Source organism: Telmatherina bonti, assembly GCF_933228915.1.
Source record: "Telmatherina bonti genome assembly, chromosome: 9".
In the NCBI taxonomy this organism is placed as follows: domain Eukaryota; kingdom Metazoa; phylum Chordata; class Actinopteri; order Atheriniformes; family Telmatherinidae; genus Telmatherina; species Telmatherina bonti.
Genome location: NC_136627.1, coordinates 31,727,494 through 31,739,817, shown reverse-complemented (window position 1 = coordinate 31,739,817; position 12,324 = coordinate 31,727,494). Strand labels below are relative to the sequence as shown.

The window sequence follows — 12,324 nt, the reverse complement described above, 5'->3', positions numbered from 1 at the left end:
GCCACACATGAAGCTGAAGGCCGAACTTGTTTTGTTATGTCGTCTGGTGACAGATTCTGTGTCTATGTTTACATAAAGGCCACATGGCTTGCCTGCAATGACATCAGCTAAGGATGCATCTGCTTTGAATGGAGTGGAGGGGAAGTCGTATGTTTGTGTTCCGATATCTACATAAAGGCCATCGGTCCAGGAACTCTCCGAGATCGAATGTCCCTTCAGTTCCTTTTCCAGGGAGCACAGAAGGGTTGAGTCTACCTCTTCAGATTTTGGAAGATCCTCAACTGACCCACACAAATCTGTTGTATCCACACACTGGTGTGCAGTGGTGGCCCTTTGTGAAGGGTCTTTCAAGTGACTTCTCTTTGCTCGATAGCTCGTAGGAACATTAAATGAGCGGACAGTTTGAACCTCAATTGGCTCCAGATTCCCATAAACAAAATCTTTTTCCCTTGGTGTGCATGCTGCAAGTTGGCCGAAGTTAATCAACATGGCCCCATGGTGTACCAGGTACATATTGTATTCTCCAATATTGACCTCTTTGCCTAACCTTTCAAGGACCCCATCCTGCCATGGCGCCAGGCCAGTTGCGCCATCCGTGTTCTTGTCAGAAGCAGCATTTTCTTCCTCCTGATGTGAGCTTGTCATCTCCCCCTGACTGTCCCATAATTCTTGCTCCTGCTTTCCTTCCTTATTCAGGTTTTTCACAGTTTGGCTGCATCCTTCCTTTTCCTTCCTGAATATTTTCTCCCAGGAGCTGTAATTTTGAACGCTTGGCACCTCTCTGCTCTTTGCCAAAGCATTTCTTTCCTCTTGACACAGTTCTTCTTCTTCCATCGCCGCACAGCCGTTCTCTGTAAATTCACTGCAATCTGAGGAAGAGGATGCCTCCCCTACAGGAGTGTTGACCCCAGCAGAAATACGCTCAAGGGCAGGCTCCCCCACCATCAGCTCAGGAAATATGTTCTTCATTTTGATAGAGTGAAACAGCTGGGTTTGATCCCTGAGAGCCAGGGCAACATCAAGGTTTAACTGCTCATTTAACTGAAGATTTTCAGAAACTTTTCTATAAAATGCCATGTCAGTTTCAGAAACAGGCCAGCGGTTCCACTCCTGAGAGCAGCAGACCACGCTGGCAGGGCAGACATCTATGTGTTTGGCCAGCTTGCCACGCAGCATGGTGAGAGGACAGCCATAGTCGACATTGAGGCAGGGGACCACCTCGTTGGGACAGAGGAGCTGGTGCTCCTCTTGCTTGCACTCATGGAAGGTGGCGCCACAGTTTTTGGGACAGCTGATGACCATGCATGAAACAGAAGTGTGGACTGGAACTTGACAGAGGACGCTGTAACACTTGTTGCAATGCTCATGATAGCTTGACGGCATCTTTGTGACTTTGACCTTAAGAGGGAAATAATAGCAACACAGAAAGTAGCGACAGAATGTGAAAATGATGTTTAACCAAGGATTTTAAGAAATATTTTTCAAATAATTAATTGTTTTTTTGTGACTTTACTCACCATTTTGGCTTATGAGAAGAGGATTAGAAATATTTCAGAAGAGTTCATAACGGAAAGCTGTAAGCGTGCATAGTGAAAAAAAAACATATTTGCTTGTCATACTGCACAACAAAAGCCATTTATAAAAAGCATTTTGTCAATATGGACTCATTTTGACAGGAACGATGTCAGGGGGTTAGTTGTGCACTCACATGCAAATCTGAAGAGCATGACTAAAAGGTGAAATAATGTATTCAGGTTAAAGTTTTTAGTTGACAGCTGGAACAATAGCAGTAAATATTCTCACCCTTCTTCTCTCAGCTTTTGTTCTCTGGCACCTCTGAATAACCTCTGCTCTGTGTCTGGACATTATAAATAGACAACAGAGAGGGGCAGACAGGCCAGTGGGACGGGGCACTATTGTCACACAACCATTAAGGACCAAGGTCAAATTACAGCCACCAAAACACTTCACTGTGAGAGGGGGGTGATAATAACAGGTAATCTGAGTTCTCAACAGTTTAACTACTGTATGTTAAACAGCATGTTTAGTTCATCCACAAATCCCATACTTTACCAAAATTAGTTTAAATAAATGCATTAAATTAGTCCTTTTTTTTTTTTTTTTTTTTTTTAATAAAAACCTTTTACAAATGGTTGGTATTTCCTTCATCCAGTTTCTTTTGTTTTGAAACAGGTGATATATTTATCAGAAGTTATTATTTCCAGTATTACAAACAACACACTGTCATGTTGCAGCATTTTTTATTGATTCTTGAAAATGACTTTTATTGTATTGTGCCAGTTTTAGCCTCTCTACACTGGCTCCCTGTTAAATCTAGGATAAAGTTTAAAATTCTTCTCCTCACATATAAAGCTCTCCATGACCAAGCTCCATTGTACATAAAAGATCTTATAGTTCCATATATTCCAAATAAAGCACTGCACTCTCAGACTGCAGGTTTACTGGTGGTTCCCAGAGTCTCAAAGAGTACTATGGGAGGAAGGGCCTTTAGCTATCAGGCTCCTCTCTTATGGAACCAGCTCCCACCGTGGGTTTGGGAGGCAGACTCCCTCCACACCTTTAAGATCGAGCTGAAAACCTTCCTTTTTCATGATTCTTATAGTTAGGATATGAGCATCTCCTGAGTTGGAGTCTGCATGTACGGGACCCAACTATCCATGTTATGCTCATTCCTCTGATAGTTATGGGTAGTCTAGCCAACCATTACTTATGTAGCAATGGAGATGTTACCTGATGCACTGAGAAGTACCTCACTGTATTTCTCTAATATATTAATGGATAAATATATGACAATATTGCCGTCTCTTACTTATTTCTCCTTTTTTCCGCAGGTCTCCCTTAAAAGGGATTTTTTCCTTCCCACTGTCGCCTCATGCTGCTCAGGATGGGGGATTGGATCAAAGTCATGATAAAATGCAATCAGTTGGTTACTATTATAGGCTATGTATGAATTGGCTTGAAAAGATGTGTATGTAAAGTGCCCTGTGACAACATTGTTGTGAAGTGGCGCTATACAAATAAAGCTGAATTGAATTGAATTTTATTCAGTTTTTTCTTTCTTTTTTTTTTTTTTTTTTTAAAATAAATGTTTTATTGTAGTTTACCTTTAGCACCAACTTCAGTTGGTTTTTAAACATGCTAGGCAAATAAATCTGATTTCATGTATATAGTAAGATTTACTACTCTGCTCCACAGCTGTGTCCAGTTTTTTTTTTTTTTTTTCTTTCCCACTAGATGTCAGTAACACACTTTCAAAGTTGAACAAGCATGTCTCCAGTCGACTGGGAAATATTCAAACACAGAACATGCAAACATTTTCTAAATTATACAAATTTATTTTTTAAAATACTGAAATGTTTTGTGAAGTTTTGAAACCCTAAATCCCTTTTACACCAATTGATGCATAAATTTTACCTGCTTTAACTGAAGGTTGCAGCAGGTTTTATGTGTCTGATTGATTCTCTGTGGAAAGGTTTGAACTCACATGAGGAGACCGAATTGCAACTCATTAACAACTCTAGTGTGTTTCATGAAATCAGAATGTGTCCTTTGCAGAGGATTATTCATGAGTCATGCATTATTATTTACAGACTGAGCAGTTTAACATATTGGGTTGGGCTCTAATAAATAACAACTAATATCTTTTTACATCATGGTTACCGGAAATATTTCTTCCCTTTCATCAATGTACTTCACTCCAACAACCTGTTTCTACAAGATGTAAACTGGAAATGGAACAGATTTCTTTTGTTTTGTTTGTTTGTTTTTGCTCTGCCAAGGCTCTGCAATCAGCATACATTACAACAACCAGGCAACAGAGAGAGCCACATCGTAGCCTTAGTGAAGGAATTAATAAACATTCAATATCTTTGTGTTGTTGTCACACAACTGCAGCACAGCTGAGGCTGGAGGCTGGCGGGTTTCATTGCTGTGTAGAATTAATCCACAAACATTTTTAATTGCTTCAATATACAAGGAGAAAATGTGTTAATTCTGGAACTTTTTATTTCATTAGAAAAATAAAATCATAAAAGTGGTTGAATATTTAGCCTGTGAAACAGCAAGTTGCTGTGATCCCATTTTTTTGTAGAAAGAGCAGACCGCTGTTTTGGATTTAACAGAATTATTACGGTCAGCCAATACAGATGGACATCATGATAAAGATTCTGCTGGTTTTTACTGGAAACAGGAAAACAACCAGTTACCACATGATGCCAAACATCATATTTACTCATTAGTAACTTATAAGGACAACGAATAAGGTTTTGTTCTTTTAGTTTAACCAAATGATGAAAGTAACACACCAGTTTACCAGAAGTTTAGAGGTTAGAGGCTCAAACCATAAAACTAGTTGGCACAACAGCAGGCTAACATTAAAGCATGTAATTGCTGTAAAACAAATCTGGTTTTCTATCTTAATTCAAATCTTAAAACAAAGTGTAGTACTGTGTGTTGCATTGTTTCTATTTCTCCATATCACTGGTTGTGCGAAATGTGTAAAAAACTGAGTTATGTGCAATAACATGTGAATTCTGTGTGACTGGAGTGTTTATTTAAATGTTCACATTTCCTTCTATTAATTCATTTACAGAAAATACTCAGACAATACACAATTGTGCAGAAAATGCACAATTGTTAAAATTATTCAGTATTTTTATTTTTTTTTACATAGAAGTTATGTATTTTATTTTTGCATTTTGTTCCCCCCCCCCCCCCCCCGTTTCAGTGCATTTCCCCTTAGCTTATACAGGAATGGAGCATCACTGGTTGCCGATGTCAATTTATAATTCAAAAACATTTTACAAAAAAGAAAATCAAAACAACACACATACACACAAATATGATATGTAAAATAAATATATTAACTGGCCTGCTTTATACCTCATGGTAACACCTGATGCTATAATTAATTTAGCATTTCCACAATGTTGACATTATGAATATAACAATTTAATTTAATTTAATTTAATTTAATTTAATTTAATTTAATATGAATGAGCACTATACTTTGCAGATAGTTTTGTGTGCATTGCATTAGCAAATGTCTTATTAAAGGAGCACATTAATACTGAGGTGTGAGTTTTTATAGGCATCCAGTTTCAGCTTCAGAAACAGGGAATATCTTTATTTCACAGCTATATTTTGTAAACTGTTCTAAACATTAAAAAGAGAAACAAGTTAGATAGAAGCCTAGAAGCCTAAATGATAGGTTTAATGTAAATCTAAAATATTTAGTGTGATGAAAAAATCTTAAAGATGGTAAAGTTAGCAAACATGCATTTTTTGTTGTTAATATATATATATATATATATATATATATATATATATATATATATATATATATATATATATATATATATATATATATATATATATATATATGTATGTATATATATATATATATATACATAGCCCTGCGATGGACTGGCGAGCTGTCCAGGGTGTACCCTGCCTGTCACCCTTTTCCAACGCAGCTGACCATTTTACTTTTCTAACATGCAAGAACAAAATGGAGATAATTGCAATATATGTTCATTTTCTGTTACACAGATCTGAACAGTTCTGAGGCTGAGGAGTTAATGATTCTTGTAAGCTCCGTGTCATTTAACTCCAATTTAATGTTCAGAAACATGACTGGACATCTGAAAATGTCAGAGAGAAAACTTGATTATTATTCAAGGATTTCGGAGCTGTCAGACGCAGCAGGACTAATGAAAGCATCGTGGAAGCTTCGCCTGTTTCCGCCAACATGCTAAAGACTTCACCCTTACTGTCAGCAGAGCTTCTTGTGAAGATCACTCTAAAATATTCCCTCATACTTTATTCCTCCTTTTACTTTTAATATTGTTATTCCTGACAAAGCATATTATTAAGCTAAAAGCACTGAAGCAGAATGGAGAGAAATATTTTACATCATAATTTTTTTAGGAATTGATGAAACTGTGTTGGTGTGAGTTTATTGGTAAAAGCCAAAACTCCATCTTTGTTTTTATAGTCGCTTTATCCACTTCAGGGTCGGAGTGCATTCAGATTAATCAGGCACATTTTATTTGATTATCTTTCATTTAAAACTGAATGTGGCACAAAAAGGTGAACAAATTATAAATAGAAACACAAGTAAATACAATAAAAACACAGCCTCCTGCAGGATGCAGCCTTGCCCCAGTTTAATTTTGAATTAAATCATCATAGTCTAATGGACATTTAATATAAAGCCTGAAGAAATGGGAAAGAAATGAAAAAATATCTTATAGCATGCTATAGAATCACAATCAGAATGATAATAAAAAAAAAAATAAAATAAACAAATAGCATTGTTTGCAACACATTAAAATGACACCAATCAAATTGACAACAATTAAAATCAGACAAAGACTCACTTCAGTGCATTAAAAGATAAACAAGTTACTAAAAACAAAATGATCATAAACATTATCGTGTCATTTTTAAGATCTCATAACATTTTTTGTTGTAATAATAACAGTACATGATCATTCAAATGATTCTGAATAAAAACTTATTCTTCAAACAGACTCCCCCCTCCATGTTTCACATATAAAACCATGAAATAGAGAATATATATATATATATATATATATATATATATATATATATATATATATATATATATATATATATATATATATATATCTGTTCCACTCATTAAAACTTAAACTATCTCCATCATCTTCAGGCGCTACAGTCTTTAAAACCTGACTCTGCAAGTTCCTTAGCAGCTGGGGGAGACATTTAATGGTATATGGCTTTGGGTGGGTGTAAGACATAGAAACCCTTCTGGATGGCATATTGTACCATATGGTCAGATAAAAATGGGGCAGAAAAGGTCTATAACCAGCTTTGCAATTAGTTTTCACTCTCAACAAACAGATCCCAACACTACATCTCATTCACCCTCCATACTCAATAAAGATGGCATCAAGCATGTTCTCTTGCAAGCACCTGCTCTGTTCAGCTTTCCGTCTCAGGTGACAGAAAAGCAATGAGACGGTTTGCTATCCACTTGCAGCTTTACAAACCTGCGAGTGCATTTGGCCGTTTCGGTTTAGCTTGCAGCTTTTCTTTACACGATTTTCTGCTTCTAATTACAAAACCTTATTGAAAGCATCTTGTAATGAACACTGTGTCGGCTGCCCCCCAGGACTGAGTGCTTTTTGTCATTTTCCATCATTAATGCAGAATAAGACTGATAAAATCTCCAAAGTTGTAAAAGGGACATTTCCCTCCACTGATTCTGCTAATGTCAGGAGCTAATAACTGCGAAGAGAGGGAGAACCTGATGTCGGGGAAGTTTTCAGCACCGAGCCATTTCATGCTCAATATACAGCCATAATAGATGATAGATCATATAAAATTCATGAAAGAAGTAAAACAGCTTGTTGTAGACAAGTTCAATAATAAAGTTCACTGAAGTCATTTATCACTTCTGTCTTGTCCCTGTAGAGCTGAGTTTTATGAATTAAACACATTTATAGTAATTCTTCCTGCAGCACAGTTGGTCTGCTAAAGGTGTCAGAGGTGTGCCGTGCGTAAATCACCCATCTCCTTTCATTATATCATTTTGTTTGAATGTCTTATGTTTCTGTTCCATAGCATGCCATCAGAGTGGAAAATTGTCAGCAGTTACCTTCATCGTAGGGGAATTATACCTGAGTGGCAGCATGCTAATGATAAGGTTAATGTATGCTGGATAGACTGGTTATAGTATGGAACCAGATTTCATGGCCCAGCATCTGATTGAATATTTTATGTCCTTGGATGATTTTCTTTTCTTAACAATTCTCACCAATTAAATTATTAATCAAACTTCCACCTCAAATAAATGAGTTTGAAAGCAGGTCTCAACAACTGGACTTGCCGCAGCTTAAAAAAAAAAAAAAAAAAAAAAATAAATAAATAACCAGCCTAAAATTTGCTTGCAATAAGTAACTGATCTAAATAATGTCTAATCAAATAATCTCCTGGTTTGTGCATGCTGTTGGTGATGCATATGTTTACCTGGATACACAGAATAAATAAATAGATACATGAAGAAAAAAAAAAAAAGCAATATGCTGATAACGTCTTCTCAGGTTCAGCTATAATAGTTTGTGTTTCTGCTGCTGTGGGACTGAGTGATAAGCAGCATGCACAGATAAGAGACCGCAGTGGAATCACAGGTTGGGACTCCCACAGCTGCTATTACCTTCCCAATAAGTTCAGTAATGCTATGCAGTTATATGCACATGTGTGTCCACAGACGCAGGACATGTGCAGATGTTATCATCTTAAAAATACACAGAGGCGGTTATGCATTTGTATTTGAGCATTGTGTATTGTTTTGTCTTCCACCTTAAAATGCAAAACATTACAATAATAAACTATGATAACAGTAACTACTACGCTGTTAAGCTTCACAACTGCAGCATTCCCGGCTATTAAAGTTTAGAAGTGATATTTCCATTTGTCCAGTATCTACAGAGAAACCTACTCTACCTTTAAAGCCCTAACAAGATGTGATAATGTGAAAATAAGACAGTAAGGCAAAGATAGACTACAAATCAGTTCTTTAAACACCTGGGTTGAATGACTAATTAGTCTGATTTAATCTAATTACAAATATAAGACTGATCACTAGGGCTTCACTGGAGCTCCTTTAAATTAGAGAAAGTGATGCGAAGCAACAGTTTCTCCTCATGTACAGAAAGCCAACTCTGAGCCAGTCAGTTTTGTATTCATTCGATCAATGACATTGTGACCTATAAAATACACTGCCGTATATGTGGAGCGTGTGTCATGGGGAGTTCAGGAAATCCTGAAAATAGTTTTGGCATGCATCCGCTTCTTTCTCTCCCGCCTGAAAAAGTAAAGATATTCTTGTCTGAGCCACATAGACCAGAAATGTACGAAAATCCCTGCTGTGCTGTTCTCCAATTACTGTCATCAATGTTTACCCCTGAATTGGCCCAGACTCTCACAGCATGCCCCGTTGGTCTCAGCCTCACACAACGGTTGCCTACAGCTCTTCTCCAAACGGGGGCGTGACTCAGCCACACAACTCCGAGGGAAATGCCACTCTCATGCTCCATTAGCCTCTGCGTCCCCAGTGGTATGAAGAAAAATGTATTCACTGCTGGGATACTGGTGTCACAGACATCTAAATAGCAACCATTTGTCCTTTCTGCTGTGTCCTCGATGCCTAGATTGACCACGTGACCGGGTACGTGCTTGTGTTGAAATCAGCGGAGGGGAAAGTAAGTTTATAATTTCAGGATGTAAGGTTGACAAAGACTGCTTTACCTTGAAATATCACTAACCTATTAAATCTCGTACTAAAATATGCCAGTGCATATCAAGATGACTATTACAACAGTATAGTACAGTGACTTTGAGTCAAGGTTTTGGGGATTTGCTGCAGGAGATGGGATGATGGCTTTAGGGATCTGTGGTATGTGCATGCCGAAGTCGACACGTTCTAAATCGTGTGGATTTCCATCGGCCCATCCAGAGGGAAATCATGGAATTGTCTGTGTCAGACAGCCAACCCTGTAGCTCTAAATGGGGCGAAGTACAGAGCAAATGCTCAGGTCACTGCTGCAGTATTGATTATCAATGAAAGATGTCTGATTCTCTTTCTCAACTCTCAGTCTTTCACCCTGCCACACACACTCTGTTGCACACACAAGGCAGACGGCTAAATTAAACTTCCCTCTCAGTTTGGACTTATTTGCAGCCTGACTGCGTGTTGAAAACATTTATTTGCAGTGACCATGTACCGAGTGTACATGCTCATTGTCTCTAAACACATCTCCAATTTATAGTGGAAGTACTTTGCAAAGGATGTTTGTAGAACATACAGCATCATTCACCGGACAGACATTAAATTTGAAAGCTTGGTGGGGTGTTTATTGAAGTCCTGACCCCGTCCTCTGCTCATTAAATTGATTCATGGATTCAATAAGTGGGGCACAGGCGGCAGGTGTGCATGTCAGTGTGCTCGCAAGGCTCTCAGGCATCCATCACACTGATCAGGTATCTTCAGCTTCTTCTTCATCCAGCACTCTCTCAAGACCCTTGCAGATGCTACTGGCTTGCAGCCCAGCCTGACCCCAGGCTAAGCTGAATGTAGACACACGTGCATGCACGCACACGCTTATAAAAAAGTTTAAAAAAAAAAGATGCATATACACACACATACACAGAACAGCTGCCTGCTTTAACTTTCCCCAAAGCTATCTTTTTTTTTTTTTTTTTTGCAAACTACCGTCACCGTGCAAATGCCAAATGAGGTTAAACTGTCCTCCAGAAGAAAATCAATCATTTTCAGCTGAACATGAGAAGTTTGATCCAGGATTGCTTCACGTTTTTGACCTGGCTTCTTAATTAACTCATCTGTTTATGAAAATGACCTTTAGAAGAAGTTGTTTCGAAGGAAATTAACCCCAGCAGTAAATGAAGTGGCTTGACTCTAAACAGTTTGTGTGAAGCTACGAGGATGCTAATTGGCACCTGCCCATCTCCCCCGCTTGGCTGCATCTGCTCACACTCAACTCTTCGGAAACACTATCAAACTACTCAGCGCTCCACCATTGCGAGTTTCTAAATTGGAGAGAATAAGTCGTGTCACGCATGTTGAAACTGGAGAAAATAAGAAGCTGCCTGTAAGTCATAGAAGTCGTCCACAGAAGACAACAGCAAACAATGTCAGAACCTGTCAGTCATGGTGGTGACTGATTTACTAATGGTATGTCCTCTAGCTTGTAAAGAAACAAAAATCCCCTGCAGACACGTTTACCCTGTTTAAACTTGATTTTCACTTGAGTGATCCATCAATCTTCTGAATTCTGATAACAGTGAGATTTTGGGGTTTGATGAAGCCCTTAGAGATAAACTCACAACTTGCGTCCAGTGTGTGCCAAAAACAAACATGTTGCAGTCAAATCTCATCTGATTGAACCACATCTGTGGCCAGTGTTTGAAAGCCTGCAAAAATGTTGTATTTCATCTGATAACAAGGATATTGTGGCGATTTGCGGAACTATTATATATTAAAGCGTCATCACTACAACATAGTTGCATCCAATTACAGAACAAGTGATCAAAATCGCAAGTACCATTTATTATCCCATGTGAAAAAGCTTGTTTGAGCTCATTCATTTTTCACAAATAACCTCAAACGAGTGTTTTCTGGTACCTGAGATTCTGACTCATACCTAAGAAAATAAATCAGATCCCACAACATGACGGTGTCATCGCTGGTCGTCAGTACAGAGATGATCATCAGGCTGTTTTTTTAAATGTCGTTATGCGTTTCTCCAACAAACTGCAGAAAACATTGGCAATAAAAAAGAGCTCTAAAATATGAAAAGTTAATAAAAGAAAGTTAGAATTATTGTAATTTATGTTCTGGAACTTTTAGTTGTGACTTTTTTGCAGTAAACTATAAAGTTTAAGGCTGGATGGAGTCCTGTCTATAAAGATGTGTTGATCAGTAAATGCTCACAGTAAAATGTGTGGCAAATGACTGATAAATAAAATGTGTTTATAGATCTTCAGGCAGAGTTCTCTTTCCAAACTACACCCTTCTTCTCAGTTCTCTGTGTGAACATTGTCACTGTCTTGCCTTGCAAACGTGAGTTAAAAGCGAAGGAGACACGGGAGTTAAATGAACGACCCTTTAACAGGATGAGAAATCGTTGCTTGTCTGTATGATTTTAAACTGTGTGACCCTTTAATACGATTTGTCTTGAATCATTGAGTCGTTTGTCTCTCGCTCTTCTCCAGCTTTAGTTTTCGATTCCTGTCATGACAACTCCTGCATTTATCTCAAATTTATTTCACAATGTGGCATCATGTGTCACTCCTCTTTAAGCTGCAAAACAAAAAAAGAAAAAAAAAATCTGCGAAAGCCACCTGTGCCTCCTTATTAATATCTCCTCTGACAAGCCTCCTGTCTTTTTGCTCTTCTCTCCTCCAGGTGCATTTTAGAAATTAATGCATCAGTCAAGATGTTGTGCTGAGATTGATTTCTCAGTTGTGGGTAAGTTATGGGCCAGAAAGTCTTTGTGGTCTATGAATGCATATTTTCTCCTCAGTCTTCCTTTCCTGCTCTCCTCAGGTAGTGACAGTATAACACATTAGAGTTATAGTGCACATTAGAGTTTCCGGTGTATACATGTTTACAGCAACGTTGCTGATTGATTCACATTTTGTCATCAGAACACTCTGCCACTCTCAGATACAGCACACAATAAAATGTTTTGATAAGAACTCCTAACTAGAGTATAAAATGTAATAATGACTGTG

General features: G+C 37.9%; 1 protein-coding gene across 2 annotated transcripts in view; it reads right to left on the bottom strand.

The window, feature by feature from the left end:
- Positions 1-1,848, bottom strand: part of LOC306760085 (F-box only protein 40) — a 6,145-nt gene extending 4,297 nt beyond the window's left edge. The window contains exons 1-3 of one of the 2 annotated variants that reach the window (XM_079245862.1): positions 1,804-1,829; positions 1,518-1,574; positions 1-1,398 (exon numbers count right to left, since the gene is read on the bottom strand). The exon at positions 1-1,398 is cut by the window's left edge and continues 465 nt beyond it. In XM_079245862.1, the coding sequence (XP_079101988.1) occupies positions 1-1,398; positions 1,518-1,520 (1,401 nt within the window). In that variant the 5' untranslated portion in view covers positions 1,521-1,574; positions 1,804-1,829. Of the gene's footprint in view, positions 1,399-1,517 lie in introns of both variants that reach the window. The other variant, XM_079245861.1, reaches the window with a different exon arrangement.
- Between the last annotated feature and the right edge of the window lie 10,476 nt (positions 1,849-12,324).